The sequence below is a fragment of the Crocodylus porosus genome, unplaced genomic scaffold (genome assembly GCF_001723895.1).
Source record: "Crocodylus porosus isolate Cpor-Errol unplaced genomic scaffold, CroPor_comp1, whole genome shotgun sequence".
NCBI classification, from domain to species: Eukaryota; Metazoa; Chordata; order Crocodylia; family Crocodylidae; genus Crocodylus; species Crocodylus porosus.
In genome coordinates this window covers 5931391-5954984 of record NW_017728907.1, presented here as the reverse complement: position 1 = coordinate 5954984, position 23594 = coordinate 5931391, and the positions used below count along the sequence as shown (strand labels likewise).

Below are 23594 nucleotides of genomic sequence, written 5' to 3'. Positions count from 1 at the left end.
TTCTTTTAGCATCTGGTATGTTATCATTTGTTGCACGGAATTTGCATATATCCCACAACAAATGTAAGGTCTGGAGAAGGCCCAAGGGTTAACATTTTCACGTGCAAAGACAGTTTCAGTTAATGGATTTACAGATCCCCCTTCGAGCACTTGTCCTAATACAGATGTTAGAATTACATGATTTGTATAAATACATTGTACATAAGAAGGATGAAAATGAGACCAAATATATCAAAATAGAAAGAAAAATGAAAGTAAAGTAAACAATAATAGAATATCACCTCCCAGAAAAGATAACATTCTTCTAAAGACTGAATTGCTTTAAAGGATTAAGACTAGCACATTTTTATAAATCTGACATTTCTAGAATGCTTTCAAGAAGTAATCCATCTATTCTAGTTTGAGTGGGCTACATCTAGTCTCTGCAAAGATAAACTGAGAAAGCATTTTAGCGATTATACATTTCAATTCCAAGCAAGTTACTAGTTATTCACTCTTACTATAATAATACCTAGGAGCTAGTAGAATTAATTATTTGGCTAAATGTCATATATTATCACAGATTATCCAAACAGTACTGTGAGTGACAATCTGATGCTTGTCAATGAATAGACTGATGACATGAAACAAACTCCCGTCTTAGAGAACAAAAACTTCCAGCAGCAATAATAAAAGAGAACATGCTGTCGAAGATAATCATTCCCTGTTGTTTCTTGGCTACATTCCGTTTTACTTTTTCATTTTGACTCCAATTCGGCTCTTTTCCAAATAGGTTTGGTTCATGGTCAGACCACTATGGGAACACTGGATTATTTCACAGTAAGAAAGATAGATAAGTGCATTTTTAGCTACCACAGTGGAGAAACAGCCTTTGAACTGTAAGACATTATCTTTTTGGGGAAAGTTATGAATTCATTCCATGCCACAAACCAACATATGATTTATAGACATACCCATCATTTGGTAAATTGTATCAACAGAAAATGGAGAGGTTAATTTTGAACCTTCAGTGCAAGGATTAGTTTAATAAGACATTTAATATAAATACTGCCAGATATAACTGTTAAGAAAAAAAATGGAGAATCTACTTGAAAGAAGATAGTTACTTATTTCTGAGTCCTAAAAAGGGAGAGTAATGTAGTTCTTTTAAAAGTACTACATAGTAGAAATGGTAGGTAATGTTAACATCACACATTTACATATGGTGATGCTTTTTGTCCATAGTCTTCAAAGATAATAAATCTTGTTTTGTTATTCAGGTAGCAAAAGCTCCTACTTTTGGATACAGAGGGTGCATCCAGACAAACCCATGTGTGTGGTTTGTGGTGCTGCAGACCACATGCACTGCATATGCAGGCAGTCACCATACTGCCAGTTGGCAGCACAGGGGGGGCAAGATTAACAGCAGGAGAACCCAGTGTCAAATAAACCCACACCAGAAAAAAGTAGGATGGCACACATGGTGGCAGCGTGTACTGCCTGAAACTGGAGCTTGGCTGGCCAGAGCCACACTCCGCCTGCTAGCCATGCTCTGAGCACCTGGAGCTCTGGGAGGATCCCAGTGCCCCATATAAGGATTTTAAGGCCAGCCCAGGTGCTGTACCCAGCCTCCCCTACCCCACCTGGGGCAACATGCCATGCACCAGAACATGTGTGCAGGCACGTTCCCCAAGGACAAATAGAAGTGGCACAAATACGTGTCATTGCTAGTTGTCCCTGGGGAACGCACATTCCTGCTTGTGGAGATGCACCCAGAGAATCTATTTTTGGTGCTCACTGCTAGAAAAAAAAAAAATCATTCCAGTACCACTCCTATAGTTCATTCTTAGATTTTCAGTAGAAGACATACAAAACCTGCACAGTTAAATAATGTTGTCATCTGAGAATATATGTGGTTTGATCAAAAAGTTCTAAGACCTGATGTTCGGGGTACTGTTCTTCAGGAATTTGTACCAAGTGGTCAAACAATCAATCAGGCCTTTTATAAAGAGGTTTTAATTCAATTGAGGGATAAAGTTAGAAGAAACTGCTGAGAGCTGTGTGAAAATGGTCGATGGTTTCTGCACCATGACAATGCTCCTTCACACATTGCTGTCTCCATTCAAGAATTTTTGGCTGAAAAAAACCCATTCCTGTGATACCACACCCTCCATATTCACCTGACCTTGCCTCATTTGATTTTTTTCTGTTCCCAAAAATCAAAATGAAGCTGAAAGGAAGGAGATTTGATGACATTCCAAGCATCTGTAAGAATGTGAAAGCAGAACTCAAAAAACTCACAGCTGAAGACTTCCAGCATCGCTTCCAAAAGTGGCAGGAACTTTGGAACAAATGCATATCATCTGGGGGAGATTACTTTGAAGGGGACAGCTCATAAAAATGTTGTTTGTACACTATTCTTTAAAATAAAAGCTAAATCTTACAACTTTCTGATCACCCCTCATAGATGAAGTTCCCTGCAGAGTATTGTGTGGCACCCCTTGCAGGAAATGGCCAATGACCTCTGAATGATCCAACCAATACTGCTGGTTGTGCAGGAGACAAAAATCCTAAAAGTCAATTAAAAGTAAATTTCTGGTGAATGGGGAGGGTGCAAGTAGGGTAGAGGGAAGAGAATCAAACCTCACACAATGAGTTGGTTTGATGAGTGACACTCACATGCAATCATGTCATTAAAGCAGCAGAAGCAGGCCACAGTTGTAAAATAGGGAGCTAGGTGCATCAACACAGCTTTATAAAGCAGTGACTGGAGCTTCTGGGATGGGTGAAGCATGCAGTTACTCTTACGCACTGGTCTGGAGCACCAGACTCTTTTGACGTGCATATGTTGTATATTCTTGTCTCCTCTTTCTTTGCCAGACTTACAGGTAGCTCCCTTGGATGCTCCAGGGAGATTTGGGAGATGTTTCCCCTGGCATGACAACTAGATGTATGTGTACTACCCTTTGTGCACTCAGACTGATTTCTAGGTAGACACAGCAACATGCACTGTTTTCTGTTGCACAGCTCTTCTGCATGGGTTAAAGCTGCTGAGCAGTGTGCTTTCTTCTTCTGAACAATTCACCAACAGAAAAAAACTGTTGTAATCCTGATGGGGTGTTGTTACACCAGGAAAGGAAAATACACACCGAAGAACTGAAATAATAAACATGCATGCAATAAAATGCATCAGAATGATGAAGAAAAGGTCCCATAGCTTATGCAATTTACCAAAACGGCTAATTTCAGGGGAAAGAATGAAGAGGGAAAGTTGGCAGAGAGTAGATTTAGGCTAGATATCAAGAGGCGCTACTTCACTGTCAGGGTGGCTAGGATCTAGAACCAACTTCCAAGAGAAGTGGTGCTGGCTCCTACCCTGGGGATCTTTAAGAGATGGCTAGATGAACACCTTCCTGGGGTCGTTTGACCCCAGTACTCTTTCCTGCCATGGCAGGGGGTCAGACTCAATGATCTGCTCAGGTCCCTTCCAACCATACAAACTATGAAACTATAAGAGGACATAATCAGTGGCTAGGCAGAGGGCATTAAATCCCAGTCACATCCCAGATCAGAGTCAAGAAGCAATGGACAGAATTATTTGGACTACAGCAGTTAAACCTCAGAGACACTTGATCCATCTGTCTTCTTCCCTGCTACTGCTGTCTTCCCAGACTCAAAATTCTGGAAATGCTAAGGGAGTCTCACATAACTGAGCTAACATCCAAGATGGAGGAAGCTGATGGACTATACCTTTAGAGAATGCAAGTTACAGAAATGTAAAGCATACACTGCAATAAAACTAATTCAAAATATAGGGAAGCATTAGCTATTCACTTACAAATGGGATGTATGACAGAAGCAAGAAAATTTATGAATAAAAGTATAGTAACAGAATTATGCACATGAAATAAGTATAAAACAGTAAACACAGCAGACTTGGCTCTCATCTACATGAAATCCCTTGACTGTTGGAGAAAGTGCAACATGCTACTTACCTATTAAACCTCAAATTATTTCAATTTAAATAACTTGCAATATTCTTTATATCTTTTTTATATATTTTTCCTTTTAATGCCACACCTTTTCTTATTTACTAGTCAACTGTTTGGTCTCAATGCTAGGGAAAATATCATAATATAGGATACAGTAGAAAATATGTTTGGTAAACTGTATATACCTTTGTGAATCTTCAGGCTTGTACAGATATTTCCTAAGAATGGATGTTGATATTTTCATCCAAAATACAATTCAATAAATAATGTTTAATGTTCTAAACAAATAGCTAATTTTCAGTCTTCTAACATCAGGTTTAACAAAAGTATTGCAATGTCCTCCGAATTAAAAAAAAAGCTTGCTTAGGACTGGAAAAAAATCAGCATCTAGATATCAAACATTAAAATGCCAGTCCCAGGGCTGAAAAATGCAGCAGAGACAAAAGGAATAACACAACTATTAAATCTAAGATAATACATGCTCTTCAGCCTGAAGGTAAAATTGTCATACCTGAATTATTTATTAAAAATAAGGACCTGTTCCCAGGTACAAAGACTCATTTAATGAAATAAAATCCCTTTTAAGAATTGAACAATAAAGCTAGCTTGGTTTAAAAATTGAAGAGTCTTTAATGGGTTTAGGGAAAAGCTAAAAGTCCAGTCAGCAAACGTGCTAGAAAGAAGAGCATCAAGTGCTTTTAGGGCTATGAAGTTTATTATATAGAGAGTTCTTTCAGTTTAAAAATAATGCCAAGTCAATGGAGAAATAATGGCCACATTCTGCACTGCAAAAAGATTCTATAAAATGGCTACACTGAGGTCCCATTGATTTTCATTATACAGGCATCGGTCTTCTAGAGACACTATGAAGAAAACAACATGAAAAAAATTAAAGCATCTTTAAACGTCAGTTCAATTTGATCTGGGACCAGAAACACCGATACCAATGAATCATAACCGTGCATTCACAGTACAGAATCACTTCAGGGCAAAGTTAAGGTTGTTAATAGGGCCTGCACTGTAGTGGGAGTTGAAAGAGCCATTTAATGGTGCTTGAATTAGCTTCTCTCCAGGGGCAATACACTACACTGAAGCATTGGAGCCACTAAGAAGTACCATCGACTTCGGTGGCAGGGCATGGATTTCTGTTGGACAAAAGCCTCCTTTTCTTTTCCAACTGATTAACTAAAGATCTCATTCCACAACTGGTTCAATTCCCAGATGGTATGGTCACCTTCATGTATGCCACTTTCTGGAATCTTCTAGAATCTGCCAATAATGGTAGCAGATATAGAGCGTGCATGTAATTTACGTAAAGAAATGCATTAAAAAACCAGGCACCCCAATCTGGTTGTCTAGGCTGCATTTGCGTATTATTTTTTAGTATTAAGGATGCTCATTATCAGGAAACAAACAAACTCAACTTAGCTAAATACAAACAACCTTGATAGCAGCCCAATTGTCATGGGGAAACTGTTGGAGAAGAGGCAGCTTGGGTTGTGGATTAGAGAAGTACGAGGAACCACATCAAATCAAAGTTAAAGGAAAGGCCCTGTGTTCATTATTAAAAATAGCACCAATATACTAACCTGAGGATACAGTCCTATCAAAATTCAAATATTTCAGCATATATAAGATATCTATTAATGCCTCTGGGGCTGAAGGTTTTAAATGCTAGTTTTAAAAGCCAAATAATGACGTTCAAATATTGTATAACTTGTTCTCTGACTGGTCTTGTTCTAGACATTTAATAATGTGTAAAATATCTCTGTAATGCTTGATATCAATGTACCCATTTTTAATAGAGAATTAAAAGATCCTACATCCAGTATTTTTTTTCCTTATTTATTATGGCAATACAACTGCAGAGAAGCCAACTTATTAGTTAAGCATATTTGAACCTGCTGGAGTCAGCCTTAATTACACCAAGATTTTTTTTAGAAGTTTTCTCACCCCACCCTTAGGAAGTTTTCCTATTTTATCCACAAGCAGAGAAGATTATTCTTCTACAGGTTTATTGTTTGGTCTCAGTGTTTTGTCAAACACCACAATTATATAAGGAAATGGAAAGGAGAGTGAAGAAAAAGAGGAGATCATATTATGGAAAGGAGTATTTAACAAATTTAACTGAAGCTAGTCACATTGTGGGAAGACTACAATTAAAGTTATTATTGCTCTGTGCAATTCCTCCTAAAAGCAGCAATTTAGGCTCATCCAGGCTCAATACATTATAAGCTTATGAATACAGATATCAAAAATCTGGAATTCTTGAAAATATGGCCCTTTTTAAAAATATGCTACTGCCGGACATGAAGATGGAAGATTGCACGCGGCAGCGGCCATTACCATCCAACACCCTGCATCGCTGCTCCACATGTGGCTGCTGCCCCGGGACCGGCCACAAATGGGGAAGCTTGCACATGGTGGCTGCCGCCTCCATCCACCACTCCGGGACCAGCCGCCGCTTCCTTCCACCTCTCCTCCCCGTCACTGTGCTGCTGCTCTGGTTTCAAAAATCCAGAATTTTCAAATTTCCAGCAGGTGCTTGGTTTATGAGGTTACGCTATATTGAGGAGGAGTGAGAGAGAGTAAACAAAAGCCACGAGGTGCCTTACACGCTGGGCAGGGGAGGTCAGGAGAAGAAAAGCAGCCAGCCGCAACAGACGGGGAAAGCGAAAGCAAGGAACACTTACAGCATGGAGGGCCGGTGGGGCTGCAGCTGGAGACCGGAAGGGAAGAGAAGCAATCACCACACTTTCAGAGCAACATCTCACTCCGGATTGGAGAAGGGAGGCTGCTCAGAGGTATTTCTGGCCCCACAGAGGGGCAGAGGGGGGTTGATTCCCTGCAAGCCGCAGAGAGGGGAGTGGCTGAGCAACCCAGCAGTTCAAGTGTTGCGCAACCTGCTGGAGAAACACTGAAGGTATGACCCGGAGAAGGAGGCAGGTGGAGGCCTGCACTCCCAAGGCTTCTGATAATCCCTGGAGCGGAGTGACAGCTGAGGATCTTGGGGAGAGGCTAGGAGAATTGCTGTTTTCAGGTTAGAGCCTTGTTGCACATAGGAGAGATCCTACTGGGACTGTGAATGCTCACAAGTAAGCCAGGGCAGGACTGTGAAGAGCAGTGACTGGATTAACTGCTTTTTTTTCTTGTGATTTGGACATGACAGCCTGACTCCAGGTGAAGGGGACATGGACCGAGTCTGACAGAGAGAGTGAGAGCAGCTGGGTTTTGCTTTTCTCTTTTTTTTGGATATTTGAGGGCAGGCCAAGGCCAGCCCTGGAAGGGTGTGTGCTTAACTAAACCTGATGGTCACCCTGGTGGCTGAGGGTGGAACAATAGACCAACAGGCAGCATTAAGATCTGGCTGCAGAGAACGATGAGTGCCATCTGGAGAGCCTAGGGTGGGGTAAAAGGGAGGTTTGGAGCCCCACAGAAGAAAACAGAGATTGAGACCTTGGGCATTGCCTTCTAGCAATATAACATCAAGGTCATGGCAGGCAAGAAACATAAGACCAACCTCCTAGCAGACCAGGTGATCTGAAGCCGAGGTTCACCCTGTCACCACCAAGGAAATAAGCTCAGGGCAGTGGCAGCAAGCCCTATGACACCTATAGTTGTCACATGTATATATATAAGGTGACTGTATTTCCAGGTTTAGCCGAGACAGTCATGGATTTGAGGTTGGTCTCAGTTGGCTGCTGAGATTTATAATGGGCATCCTGAAAACATAAAGGTGCAACTGCGCAGTCTGGCCAGGAGTGCTTTGCAAGCAGGCAGGCAGGCACCATGCCACCCTCCTCTGCCCCCAGTGACTTGTGAGAGCATGAGATAGAGGAGCAGTGTCCCAGATGTCCTCACTTTCCTTATGGTCAACGTAAATATATAGATTCTCAGGTTTCTATTTGATAACTCTTGAAGCCAGGAAGGTACTTAGCTGGCTGAAGTCTTGACTTTGTAAACTTCTCTGTTTATGTGGTTGGTGAACTCTATCAAAGCTATAAATACAGTTCAAATCCAGTCTATAAATCAAATGAAATCTCCATCTAGTAAAGTGTTAGATGCTTAGGTCCTCTGCCAATAAATCAGTATTGAAGAGATCTATGAAGCTGAGAGCTCCTTGCTTTTTCTCTTCAGAAGAGTTGTTGACTTGTTCTGGAGAGAGATGCACCTGATTGTGATGGAGACACAACAGCACTGGGACAGTTCTTGGTACACTCAAACCATACTCTTGGGTTAGAGGTGATATCTTTTATTAGACCAACAAAATAGTAGCAAAACAATTTCTTTCTTAGCAACCTTTTTGATCCAAACACCCTTCTTCAGGCTGAGGAGAATTCAAAGATTGTAAGAGATCTCCCAGGTAGAAAAGAAACTTCATTTTGCATAGGGGATGTAGAGGGTGGGAGTTTTTTCTCCATGGTTATTCAGAGTCCTTTTGTGAGAGAGTTGATCTTTGATAAGCTGATTGGGCAGGCTTTATCCCTGGAGATGTCCGGTGCTAGTCAGGGAGGTAAAAAATTCCTCTTTCTTGGTTAGCATTGAAGTTTACATTTTCTAATGGCTAAAGCATGGTATATGTTGTAACCAAATGTGTCTATGTGTCTTATACAGACATGGCTGCAACATATACCCCTTTGTACACTCAATGGAGTTAAACATTTGTTGTTCCCATTCTTTTTTACATTTCCAGCTGATCTTCTTGAGTGCTTTCAAATACTGATGCCCCCTCAACATCAGTTAATAGTATGATACCTGTAACATCTAGAAGGAGCCTGATAGATGCAGAAAGGAGAGCGTATATGTCATCTTATCATATCCTACCTGTTTAAAAAGTTGAAGATTCACTGCAGTTTCCAGGAAGTGCTTAACAGCACTGGAACGATGCTTCACAAAACTGTCCTCGCAGAAAGTGATAGGCTCTCCCTAAATTTAAACAAAGTGAGTTAGAAGGTAACTCTTATGTACTGGTTCATTTAGAATTTCCCACTATCATTTTTTTCTCCTTAAAAGCTAGTATATACAGTTATTTCCCTTTAAAACACATTTGTACTTCTGGAATCTCAAATAAAAGTAGGGAGAGACAAGGAGAAAAGATTCTATAAAGACAAAAATGAGACTATCTTCATACATTTTGATGCTGAATTCGCTTACTTTATGAATCTCAAATACAATATAATATTGCTCTGATTTAATGGCAGACAAGTCTAGAGTAGCAGTAACCAGAAATTCTGAGCATATTGCAAAATGTCATGAAGAATCACCAAAATATTTTTATATTTGTTGTGCTGAATACAACACTGATGTGTATACAGCTAATTTGCTTAAACATAAAAGTGAAAGAATTACTATTTTCTTTCAATAATTTCATTATCCATTTCATCTAAAAATCTTCTGTTTTTTTCTGAGCATTATTATAACATAGAAGGAGGCCACAGAAAATTTTAATGCAGCAAAATATTTGGCTTATGAGGAAAACCTTAAAGATCTGTGTATGGCACTGAGAAACTATGGCAAAAGCATTCAGGGAAATAACCAGATAAATGCATACAGTATTTATTGGACACTAGTCACAGCTCACAGTTTAACCAGATTCAGAGAGGGATTGGGCACATTTCTGGAGGAAAGGAAAATCAGTAGCTATTGAGCATGGGAGTTAGGGATACAGCCTCTGAATTAGAACTTCCTATACTTTAAATGCTGGTGACTGCAAGTGAGAGAGGAACAATGGAAAAAGCACTTTGTCCTACCCAGTTCACTCTCCCTTTCAGCATCCACTCTTTGCCGGTATGTGACACAGGTCTGTTTGATGTGCCAAAAGATCATGGGCTTAGGCCCATCACAGAAAACTGTAAGCCTCCCTTAATAAGGGAGGCCACTGGGGACATACCAACTGAGTACAGGAGACAAATAAAAAGAAGACATGGAAGGAAATAAGGCCACAGGTTAAAAACAAGGGATGAAGAGGGGGGCACTATGCAGACCATATCAGCCAGTCCCCACTGCCCCCCTGAATGAGTTGAAGGAGTCTGTGGATGATGACAAGTGAAAAACTCTGCCTTCTTCCTGGTCTGGTAGGTGGCTAGCTTGAGCAGAGCCAGGAGGAGGTTGACCAGGATTTCCCAGGACTTGGTGGGACCACAGATGGGGAGTGCATAACAGAAGAGGTGTGCGGAGAAGTGCATCAAGAACCTCAGATGATGGTCCTGAAGGAGGCAGAAAAGGGGCTGCAATTTGCCACACTCAGAATAGGTATGTGCCAGAACCTAACTCTGTTGGCAAAAGGGGCAGGTGTCGGGAGTGTAAGCAGAATATCTGGCCCAATATAAAATATAACAAGCCACATCTGAGCTAACTAGTAGAACATTTTACTACCACAGTATTTTACACATTGTGAAGTGTCAGGATTGGGTAAAAGACACCTCAGGCACTGAGAAGAAAAAGGATCAAAGTCACCCAGCTGTTGGATCCTTGATGAAAGAGAGGAACCTTTCAGACAAACTACTAGCCACTTCAAGACAAATTTATGCCCATGATGACTCCCTCCTTCTGTTTCTAACCCTATTACCTCCAGCAACGTCAGGTGCTACTTTACACACGTTCTCCCATAATTCCAGTTTATGATGCAGTTCAATGCCTCAGGATTATCAGAACGTGTTTCCCCAGGTTGATCTACGTCAACATATTTTGTCCAGAAGTAGCCCTAACTCAGGGAGTTGTTATCCCTTACATTGTGAGCCCCACATATGTTGATCTGTGTTAGTGCTAGTTGGAGTTTGGAAGAGTCACACATTCAGGCCAGCAGGAGCTTGGAGGACTGAAGGGTAAGAATTGTTCTTGCCTCTATGACTGGCTTCCACCCTGCCCTGAGGTTCCCCCCACTCTACATCCCTTCCCTTTCAGGTTATAACTCTTCAGCATGGCAATAGCTGGGCAGGTGGGTTAACCCTTCCCTGCCCGCTCCCTTGCATAGACAATGCAGGCAGGCACAAGTAAAGGGGGGAGGGGCAATAAGCAAGAATTTAGGATGCTGGAGAGGGCAGTGGGGGCAGTGGATCTGATAGGGGCCAGTGGGGAAGGAGGGTGGGTGCGGTGTTTACACAAGCGCATAGCCTAGAGTGGCAACACAAGCTGGGTAACATGGATCAGAGATAATCCTGCCCTGGAGTGGCATAACTCTGAGCTGCATAATGAGTGCTTAAAACTAGCTTCAGGTGTTAATGTGTGGACAATCCTGGTATTAAGAGCCCCCAAACTTACCGTGCAACAAGCCCTTAGCTTCAAATGATCTTTGTGTGTTATATGTATTTTACATGGTTAAAGTATTACCTAAGAAATAGTACACTGAAGCCACTGTCATGCCATGTTAATACCTTGTTTTGATATTACCAGCACCTTCCTCCTCAATTTTTACTTGCATCTTGACTTTTCCAAAAGACTAGAAACTCACCTCTCGAGCCCCAGATCAATGAAGTATGTGAACACATGTGTAAGCCCAACCCTAAATCAGTAAAGCGCATGCTGATTGTTAGGTCTCACTAAAATCCCTGGTGCTTAAATTCTCTGCTGTATCTTAGAACGTAGAGAACACAACAAGCCTAAAAAGCTCATTAACCTTACCTAGGCACGTGCAGATATTCAATTTCTACCAGGCACTGAGAGCCAAGCGCAGGGAGCAGCATCCTCCCCACATGCTTCTCATTGTGGAGTCCCCAGTGTGAGAAGTGGCCAAGGGACTTTGCCTGACTGTTCCAGCCCCCCTGACCTGGGAGGCTTGGCACAGCCCATTTTTTTCCCTGGACAAGGATCATCCCTTCTCAGGGAGACACAAGGAGCAAGGGACAGGAGTATGGTTAGACTGAATGTCTGTACTGTTCTCTCTCCCAAAATAATTCCTAGCAGTGGAAATTTTACATTGCAAGGAATGAGCATTTGTACATGGCCTTAGACAGCATAAGCCTCCCCTCCTTTATGGGGAAGGTAAAATGCTTTTCACGGTCATTGTTATTTTGTTGGCATCAGCTTTCAAGACACAGAGACTAATACTAAAGTTACTTCAGCTAATCTGTACAGGCTGTACCAAGTGTTGGCTCTGAATGAACAACCTACCAAATACTTTAAAAAACGATTGTACCTCAAATCCTTCAGTCTCTTTGTTCCACTTGTTACCGAACACCTTCCAATTGCCATATACCCTTCTGGTGGCTGAGGGCTTCTCAGAGAAGTCATCAACATTACTAAGATAGCTGAAGGGCTCCTATTAAGATGCAAATGACTAACATTTTTTTAAAAAAGTCTTTTCATTAGTTCCTCTGTTAGTGCAACAGATTTCAAGTTGCATGCTTCAAGATCTACCGATTTAGATTCATTTTTCTTTGAGGAAATGGCCTATAAGAGTTTTATGCTTTTTTTTTCCTGGTAGAGGTGTTGACATTGAGTCAGCTTTTAGTAAGTGCTTCTTTCTTCTTTTTTAAATAATTGCTCCTAGAAATTTTCAGAGAGACATATTTTGTAAATGAATAAGCACCTTATAAGAAAACAGAACACCACCTATGATGAAACCCATGCATTAGGGAAACACAGAATCTGAAATAAAGAAAAAATGACGTTCAAATATTGGGTTTTGAAAATATGACTAAGCCATGTTTCCTATGATGGAAAGTAACAGGAATGGGAAACTGGTGCAAAGAAATGTCCCCTTTTCAATACATTCCTTTACAAGAGTCTAGCTCCCAGCATAAGGGAATGAATATGGCATAGGAGGAATTAGGAGTATTACATAGTTTTACAGAAAGTAAGGGTGTTGCTCTCTCCAGCACCCATGAACACACAATATTTCTAGTTAGCGCTACTTAGTAATTAATCTACAACCCCCCCTCAGCTGCCCAATTTTGATTTATAAGCAGCATAACAGTGCCATAAGATTTAGACTCTAACACTGCAGATGTGAAAAAAAACCCCTAAAATAGTGCTTTACTTTAAGTTTGGCATGCCCCTGTGCTGAGCACAGTGTATTGCGTTAGTTTGACCTGACTCATCCAATGTCTATATAGATCACATGCTTCAGGGGGGCTTTTTGGCACTTTGAACTAATAGCTGATTGAATCAGCTTTAAATAAAAGTGCCCAAAAGCCCCCCTGAAGCATGTGATCTTACCGATGCTGGGGAGCCAGGCTCAACTAATGCACTTCCTCTTCCGGTAAAGCACTGTTGCTGTTTTTTCATGTGTCAGCAGCCCAACATACTACCCTGCCTTACCTTCTGCCTGACTTCAGACTAAGACTGTTAACCACCTCCCTACTCTATAACTATAATTTTATTTAAAATGGAATCAGATTACATTAAAAAACAGGTCTTTAAGAATATATTACTGTGCTATTATTCCCATCTATTTAAGCAGCCTTGCTTGAAAAGGTTCAGTAGTTTGAAAACCTCTAACCAACTCAAGAGATTTAATTTAGGAATTCTGCCAAAACCAGCATCTATTGCCCCACTGCATCTCCACCTAAACATTTAACTTGCACTACAGAGTTTTTCAAGCCCAAATTTATCATATTTTATCTGTTCAGCTATTCTGATTGTCATGGGGCGGGGCGCACGAGCGGCCGTGATCCCTCTAGCGCCCCTACCATGCCAAGTAGGGCGACTCAGCACCCTCTATCTCGCCCGCCACGTCTTGATCTTAAATAGTTCTATAAGGGAGGCTGCCTTATTATCCCCTTGGACATGGTGCCCAAGTACATCCCGTCCTCTATCCTGGGTGTACCGACCTGGTGCACCCCAGCCTTATGGGCTACGTGTGCTTCCAACCTCCCCTTTAGCTCACCCCAAGCCTTCCAGCTGTACCGGACATTCTTGTGTCATATGCTCGCCCCTTCCTGGGGTCTCTCAATATGCGCACTCCCTCTCTCTGGGGTCCCTCCGTATGTGCGCCCGATATACTCGCCCCTCCCAGGCTTCTGTTCACCTTCTCGCCCTTTTCCGGGCTTATAGTCGCGCGCTCGGTCCTCTCCAGCCTCTAATCACGCACTCGACTCTGTCGAGCCTCGCCCTCTCTGGGGCCTATGCCGCGCTTCCCACGCTCCTCGCCCTCCCTGGGGCCTATGCCATGCTTCCCACGCCCCTTGCCCTCCCTGGGGCCTTCTATGCCCGATTTGGGCTTCCTGTGCTTGTGCTCCTCACACCCCTCACCCACTCTCGGGCCTGCGCTTGCGCTCCTCGCCCACACTCGGGCCTGTGTTCGTGCCTTTCAAGCGCCCGCCCACACCGGGGCCTTCTATGCCCAACTCGGGCTTCCCAAGGTTGGGGCTCAGGCGGCCTTAGCCTCACCTGGCCCCCAGACCCGCCTTCTTGGGCCTATGCCCCACTGGGGCTCTTCCCAATTGGGGTTCCCAATTGGGGCTCATCCTGATATCACCCCCACTGGGCTGGGGTCGGGATACCCCACTAGCTCAGACCCACCTTCCTGGGCCTACGCCCCACTGGGCTTCTGCCTCCACCGAGCTCTTCCCGAAGCTGCCCACACTGGGCTGGGGTCAGGACACCCCCACAATGTGGCAACCTCCGTGGTACCAGGAACTCCCCCTCTACCGGGGAGCTCCATTGAGGCCTCCTCCACCCCTACAGCCTCGCCCGGTCCCCCAGTTTTATACAAACAGCCCAACAGCAAAGCAAAGCAAAGCTACCAGCCAGCTGGCTCTAACTCAGAATAAGCCTACCGGCTATAACATAGGATCCAGGCCCACCTGGCCCTCTTGCAAAGGCGCCTCAGTCAGGGTTCTCTCCACCCTCACCATGGTGCGGCCCCTTAGGTGCTCAGGCTGTACCGCTCGTCTCTGCTCTGCTGGGCTCTCCTGCAGAGCTCCTGCACCTCAGGCTGCCAGAAGGGAACTGCTGCTAGGCTCTGGCCTGGGCTGTTTATAAAGGCCTGGCCCTGCCCCTTTCTAGTCATGTGACCAGCCTGGCTGTTCCGGCAACCAACACCTGTGCTGTCTTAGGGAGCTTCAGCAGTCCTTATTCCTAATGTCAGTAGCAGGCACCCTAGTGCCCTGCTACACCTCTCCCCCTTCCGGTGTTGAGCTTCCTTAGGAGCGGGACGTGGGAGTGCCCCATGACACTGATTAATACCAAATTGTTTTAGGGGTAATCCTGATGTTCTTTACAAATGGTTTCATCATTGCAAACATAAAGGACTCGGAAGTATTTTTATTACAAATACTGGAGTGACTTACTAAATATAAATAAAAATAGCTCAGTAGGTTTTCTGAAACATATTTGTAATGTAGATTTGGTTTTAGATACAATTGAGTAAATTCAGTCCCTGAATTTTGGATGGATGCTCCACTGATATTTAACCACTGCACAATCTAATAGCCCTTTAGTATTGATCTACAATGTACTTTCAAAGCAAGTTCGATCTAAACCCAGTAGGGATCCCATACTGAAAAGTAGACAGCTAATACCCAGACCAAACGATCTATGCCCAAACAAGATATCCTTTTAACAACAGTTGCTATAGAATTTTTTCCCCCTTTCATGGGTTGCCGCACACAGCAGGCATCTGTTCTCTAAGCTGCATTCACATTTTAAGTAATTTATTTCTACACACACAGAATACCTGAGTTAAACATGAAACATTAAACTAAATCTATGACTTATTAAAAGTAAAATCAATCTAGATTAGCAGTGATATTTTGCCTTCTAAATCTGAAAATATGTATTCAGAACAATAAACACACATTTCAATTCCTTACTTTAGAAGTATTGCACTCATTTCCTTTATCTAACAAGAAGTTACGTTTGTAACAGACATTATGTATTGTTAACATAAGGCTTCTCTAACATATTTAATTCACGTTTGATGTATAGTACCTCTATCTTGGTTACATTAGGAGAGCAGGGGGTCAGCTCAACTCTGTATCATTAAACAAACACCAAGTGTTTAAAGACGGTAAAATAATTAATATTACCAGAAGAAAATACCAGTTTCTCACGTTAAAATAACATCGTAGCAGTTATAGAAATAGATAACGACTAAGAAGAAAAGAGAGCTTTATTGCTGTTCCTACTTGGGCAGGTGTCTATAAAATTTACGAACAAATGGTTGAGTTTAATGGTCTCTAGCTACTGTACTGACCTAATGCAAAATCTAAAAGGCCTGCTACCTGCACTAGTCACAGATTAACTCTACTGAAGACCCTCCCAGACCAAGATCTGTAGCCAGTGATAACTCTTAGTATAATGCTCAAGCTACAATTCCTACTTGGGCGGTAGGGTGGCACCATGCATAGCAGTACCATCTTATGAGCTATTCCTGAATCTAATTTCTTTTCCTCCACAAGGGCCTTAAACTGTGTCCTTTATTAATCTCAGGCTTAAATTTTGAGAGAAAAGATAAATCACCTTCCATTGCAAAGGACTCCTGGCCTCAAAAGTATAATAGGTAATTTTGGAAACATTAATTAAAACAAACAATAAACACATATTTCCCCTGTGCCTAGAAAGTGAATGTGTATGCAATACCAGGTCTAACCAAAAAGCCTGACTGCTGATGCCTACAGAGCGCACAAAACAGCGGCACTCAACCTTTTGGCCCCTGGACTAGATGAGTGGTCCAGGGCTGGTCTGCAGGCTGGATTGAATTCCATGTACCAGGATCAGGCTCCAGGGCCCCATGCCACCTCCGCCTGCTGGGAGTGGGCTCTAGGAACCCATGTTGCCCCTTTCTAGCCCCACGTACTGGGATCATACTCTGGGGCCCTGTGCCACACCTGCCTGACCCCACACATCAGGATTAGCTCCTGTACCGCTCTGCATGCCCAATCTAGCATGCATGGTCCTGGCTTGCAGGGTTTCCCACAGGCCCTTGAGAAGTCCCATGGGCTGGATGACTCACTGCTGGTGGACAGATATGGCCCAAGGATTGAGAACTCTTGCCTTAGAAGAAAGGAGGACTACACACTCCACTGGTGAAATCCTGCACATAAAATTAAAGACCACCAATCTTTATTATTAAACAGACGCTAACACCAGCCAGCTAAATAAGCTACCTCATGGTATAGAAACTTCTTGCCCAATCTGGCATGCTTGCTCTAAACGGTGTCCAGAACAGCAGAAGTGGATAAGAAAACAGACTGATTCTTGCAAAGAAAAGGGTGAATGCTTGAAATGAATGGGGGTAGAGTTATGTGTATGTTAAGGACAAAACTTGACATCATCAAGAAAATAAGTAAAGAAGAAAAACTGTTTGCTAATTTGTGAAAAATGTTGGCGAAAAGTAAACACTGGTGTGATAAAAATGTAATTCATCATGATAAAGTGGGGAGAAAAAAAATCTATTTTACATACAATGAAAAAATAAATCATCTTCCTCAAAAACATATCTCATTAGAAGTTTAAAGAATATAAACAACAGCTGTGATTTATTTTCTACCCTAAAAGTTTTGGCTTTCCTTCAAAAAAAGTTAGCCAACAAAGATTAAGTTGTGCAAAAGAAAAAGATATTAAAGTTACCTCCCTCTTAGGGGAAGAAATGCTTACCATTAAAACAGAAAGGAAATTAACCCAAACAAAGCTTTACGTTATGATAAGCTTGTGACATCACTTGTGAAAACTTAGGACATTTAATACAAAACTAGCCCTAAGAGTAGATGCTCTCAGCCTATACCAGGACGCTAGTACTGCTGAGAAGATACCTTGAAGCTCTAAGGCAACGTATCTTTGCTTTTGGCCTAATGAATGGAAGTTATTTTTATAGAAATCTCATAGGCCATACTTGGCGCTGGTGCAACAATAACTTCACACACACAGCAAATACAAATGAATGGGTACTATAAAATTGGTTTAGGTAAGATCTGGGTGATGTACAAAATGAATGTAACAGTCTAAAAAAAAAAGATACTTATTGTACTAATATAATTGAACGGTCTAAAAATTATACTTATTGTACTAATATAATTTTTGCAACTGATGTGTAAATTGCATTTTAATTTACATGACTGCATTCTCTTTAGATGGTTGCAAAATTGGGATCACTGTTACTCATTGGTAAATGCTCAGATGTTACAATGCCTAATCTGAAAAGGAAGGCTGAGAAGAGGACTAATCCTGGGTTGCAGCTGTTCTGAAATGGGTTTGTATGCCAGCACAGGTGTCTTAAAAATCACCCTTCAAATTCCCTGAAGTCTCAGCAGGGATGGAAACCTAGGCTGAGTTAAAGCAAACTAAGGGCTATTCCAGTTCTCAACAACTGCAAACGGCCTAGCGGGCCAAACTGCAGTTGAGGATTGGTGTGGCACAGTGACATTTTAGCCACCTTCGTTTATAGCTGCTATGGCTCTTTTCTTGGCAACTGAAAGGGGAAACACCCAAATGGCCTTTATACAGCTTTAGATTGCTGGAAAATTACCTTTTTGAGAGTTCCTCTCTGAGCTAGTTAAATCAGTTTTATAGCATGGAGTCTGGCCCAAAATGTCAGAATTAATTTTATTTCAGTTTGTACAGGAGTTATGTACAAAGCAAACATAGTCCAGTGACCCATTGAAGAAGCTTAGTTTTCATTACATTAACTATTTTCATAGTCATTTATGAAATTGCAAAGAAATAAAGGGAAGTTAATCTGTTTTATTATTTTCTTCTCTTCTGCACTTTCAGAATTCTGGAAACACAACAAAAAAGTAAAATATTTCTAAAGGGTAGAAAATAATCTTAAGTTTCACAGTTGTACCATTTAAGGGAGTGAGAATATATCAATCTGATGAATATTACTGAAATAACCCTTCTGCACTGGAAACTACCTAGGTGTTTTATATTATTTCATTGCTGCACTGTATTAAAGGAGAGCAATGAATTAGTTCTGCTCCCTTTCTGTATTTCTTAAGATTATTCTTCAAATAAAGAACCCACTTATCCTTCCTTTGCTTATCAAGCAAATATGTATCCTGTCTATTATGCAACAGTCCAAATTTTCTGCCCAATTATTTTTTAAGTTTTCCAATTTTCTGTAATGACTACAAGCTTTTGTTCACAACATATTACTGTACCAAGGAGAATTTTCTCCAACATGGAGCAAATGCTTACCAGAAGCACAGTCCCATGGAACAAGTATTTAGTGTGATAAACAATGCGTGGTGTGAAAAGAAGTGTTGGATGTGTGCAGACACTACCAACGATGTCCTTTCATTCGATGTTAATGTTAATAACACTTGTTCCATGTTTCAGACTGAACTCATTCAAAACACAATGTTATTGGGAAAAGTTTACCACTCTAAATAATGCTATTGACTGAGAAGCAAGCAACAGCATCCCCAATTTAAAAGTGTACTCTAATATAACTATTTTCTAATTCTTAAAAAAAATATTCCACATAACGAACGCAGGGTCTAAAAATGTGATTATTTTATTTATAACATAATTATTTCAAAATTATGCAGCGAATCTTTTTATTTAAAGTTATCTTTTTACATTTCCAAGATGAAATATTATGTGAAGCCAAAAATGAAGAGAGATTATACTTTGTGATTGCTTTATAACCCATCACAGTAGAATCTGAAGGAAGAGGTTCTGTACCCATTCAGTACGGGACAAATCTCTTCTGAGAATGCCAAACTGTGCCAATTAGTGCCATCTGAAATTTGATTTTGTGTAATGTAGATATATGTTCACAAAAGGGAGAACTGAGGCCATGTCACTTCATGGTCTTTGAAAAGCTGTTGGGTCACACAACCCTACTTAACCACTATTAATGTGGGTCAAATCCAACCTGGTAACCCTGTGATAAAGAGCTTTGCCATCATGATACAAATAACTGTATTTACTCAAATACAAGACAAGGTTTTTTCCCCCAATTCCACATGGAGAAAAAGCCTCTCACCTATGGTTTGAGTACAAGGTGGGCATGGAAGCTCCAGCCCCTGCCCAGCCCAGCAACAGTGGCTGCAGTGGTGGTAGCTCATGCCCCATCACTAGCCCTAGGCCAGGCAGGGGAAGGAGCCAACATATGCTTCATGCCCTGGGCCAGAGCTGCAGCCATAACTCAGTGTAAGCAGCCATGGAGGGTAGTGAGGCAAATGGCAGAAGGGGGCAGGCACAGGAGCTGGGAGGGCACAGCAGCTGGGAGGCACAAGCACCCGAAGAGAGGGAGCATGCAGCAGGGGAGGCCTAGAGGCTGCTTGACTGCTTTCATGCCTAACACCACACATCTTCCTTCCTGCTTCTGCTTGCCCTGTTGCAGCAATGATGAGGGATGAATTTAAGACAACCCTCCAGTAATTAGAGTCTATACATGGCAAATTATAACAAATGCATACATTTTCCTTGTGCAGAATCTAATTATTGGGGAGCGGTCTTAAATTTGGAGTTGTCTTGGATTTGGATAAATATGGTATGCAAATTAGAATCTCTGAAAATAAAATGTAATTTGACAAAAGATGCTGTGTACAGCATTTTATTTTATAACATAGACATAAACATAACATAACATAACATAACATAACATAAAAATGTGGCGAAACACTAACTTCTGGATGTCCAAGGACACCAAATTAGTATGAACAGGGTATAATATTTGATATCATTATTACATTTTAGATACAATAATCTTTTCTGAATTTTATTCCTTATTTTTTGACTGGCCTATGACAATCTGAGACACAATGACGTTCATCAGCAGGCTGCTATCTCCAGAGAAATTCTAAAATGATACACCCTAAGTACACCAGCTGCCCATAGTGAATCACAAAAATTTTCTTTTATATATGACCAAAGCAGTTAAAACAGACAAGAGGAAACAAAATGTGAAAGAAAATAATCCAGAAAAGACAAGCTAATCCAGAGGTCACTATGGAAATATCTGCTAACAGAAATTCCACACTGTTACATGCTAGTCTCAGCAAAATGAAAAATTTTGGAATCTCAGAAATGAATGTAACAACTGTTGACCAATAGTGATTTTTATTATTGATCCAGTGAAAGAAGAGTGTGTGAATGTGTGCATGCATGTTTTTTTTTAAAGAGGAAGTGATCTGAACGGGGAATCCTAAAGACTCCACTGACATTTGAACCAAAAATGACCTGCCTGCTCAACCCCAGACTGAAATTCAGGTTAGAAGATGAGGACATTTCTGCCCATGAAGCCTCAGCAATATTGTCCTGCTCATATGCACCAGGTGTAGATTAAGGCCCCAGAGGCACATTTTTATAGTGCTACAAAGATTGCAGCATTACAAAAAGCTGATAAATGGAAGTGCAATACGCTAGAATTCTTGGTTCACAGACTATGCTTTTTATTACACCAACTAAAAAAATACAAAAAAAAATATATCTTTCTTTGCAAGGGAAGTGCACACATGCACAACTCACTGACCAAAGTGCAACAGAGTCAACACAAAGGTATGGTCTCCATTCAGTGGGTTAGAGAGCTGTTCTTTAGCCCCCTCACCCCACTCCAGGGAAGCCTGTCAGTCAATGGACAAGCTCAACGGTGGATTTGCCCAATCAGCTGTTGCTGCTGTAACAACTGATGGGGCTGCCTACAAGCCACTCATATGGGAAACAGCTGATTGGTCAGTAGACACCACCCTATGAGCCCTTGCCACCACTGTAGCCAGTTCACCCTAGCTGCCAGCAGCAACAGTGATGGTCTCTGTCATCCAATTAAACCTTACTGTAGCTGCAGCCACCACTGCTACCAAAGCACCACTGTGCTCTAGCAACAACTGGCACTTCTACTGCTCTTTGAAGCACCAGGAATTTTAAACTGTTTTAGTTCCAGTACTGTAACTGTACTCCCACTACCCTCACTGCCACTACAGTACTGACAACTGCTGGTGCTCTACGGCAGAAATGTTGCTACCTCTGCTGCAGCATCAGCTGGCAAGGGCTGATTGATCAGCCTCTGCTGTCACTGCAGGCCCAGCAGCAATGGCTGATAGAACTACCAACAAGGGCTCCCTACCAGCTCACCAGCTGGGCATGCTATTAGGGTGACAGCCATCCTTCTTCTGTCTCTCACCCTTGGAAGGAGGAAGGGAGAGTAGAGCATTGTTGGATACTGAGGGTTGGAGAGACCAGTATACACATTAAATTTATGGTGGAAAAGCTTCCTGAAACAAAAGTTTATTGTTGTTTCTTGTAGTAGATCCACCATTTTTGTCATCAGCCACTTTTTCAGCATGACACACAGGATGAACATGTGGATGATTACTGTTTGTCATGCTAAAACAGCCTGTATGTTTCATTGTTTGTATATTAAGGGCTGAAAACACTTGATATGTATATCAAGTGTATACAATGTAATGTCTATCAAGGGCCTAAGACACTTAATTGAACTTGTTGTCTTACCAGCAGCCAAGGCAGGTCGCAAAAGAGTTGGCTCTGAAGAGTCGCTCATCCTTATTTCAAGAAAATTCCATTCTGCTATTATTCTAGCTTCCAAACAGACTCTGTGAAATCACTTGAAACGGATTACAACAATCTATTTGGAGGTGGTTGCAATGGAGAAAGCTTTTCAGGAAAATGAAGGTGATTAAGGTTTGAAATGCTGCCACAATTCCTGCCATGGACTCTACATATCTTGAAACTGGCCATAACCATTGTGGAAAGCGAATGTAACTAGATTCTTACGCAAACTGTAACTCCATTATGATTCCTCAATTGCATAACTGCCCTATGTCACCTACTGAAAATATGCCATATGTCACTTCCTACCTCCTTCTATTAACATCATTTTAGTCTTATATGGACTGAATTGAATTGGTTGTCCTTCATCTAAATCAAAACTCCCACCATTTAGAGATGGTTACAGGTAAGTACGTGAAATAACAACACAGAAAAGGCAGCCTATATAAAAGATGTTTGAACTGCACGGAGGCACTCATCACTGCATTTCACAAATATTTTTTTCCAAGAACAAGCCTCACAAATCAACGAGAATGTCTATCCTATCCTCCTATCAGACTGTCATCTAGGAATAAAAAAGAAAATCTAAGATTTATTGATTTATTGTCACCATAGGATCCAACGTAAAATAACTGACAACTGTGTTAACCAGAGCAGAATTCAGATGATCAGGAAATCTGAACATAGACAAAAATTGCAAAAAGATTGGATTTGGATACTACCAGAGAAACCCAGCCAACAACGAATCACTAATGGTGTCTCAAGATAAATATTCTGGAGCAAATTATTTTACGAACCTACTCCATACATCTAAGTGCAGGTATAAAAGCAGTGGCTTTTGATAAATATTAACCTCCACCCTCACCAACAGGGTAAGCATCTGTGTTGTGGCATTAACAAGTCTGAAAGGACCAATATTCTTGCATACTTTTAGCCTGTTAGGTTCCATCTGAACTTCAGAAACTTTCATTTTGAACTCTGCCAGGACAGACTTTCAGCCCTATTAATCAAACAAAAGGAAGATGCATCACAGGTCACAGGCGCACTGGATACATTTACCTGTCAAACGTAAATAGTTCCACTAGGTGGATGCTAGCCTTCAGAGGTGTACCAGCCTCATCCCTAACATTAACTCTTCTAGACCATTAGGCAGAAATGAAGCATAAAAGTACTAGGTGGGGAGGCAGGGGTTTAATCATTGGTCAAATTTTAGTTGTAAAGAGTGAT

The 23594-nt window shown here is 41.5% G+C and overlaps 1 protein-coding gene across 1 annotated transcript in view; it reads right to left on the bottom strand.

The window, feature by feature from the left end:
* The window catches only part of DENND1B (DENN domain containing 1B), a 300147-nt gene that overhangs the window by 43987 nt on the left and 232566 nt on the right, over positions 1–23594 (bottom strand). The window contains exon 15 of the mRNA XM_019530566.1: positions 8796–8897. Within this exon, the coding sequence (XP_019386111.1) occupies positions 8796–8897 (102 nt within the window). The remainder of the gene's footprint in view (positions 1–8795; positions 8898–23594) is intronic.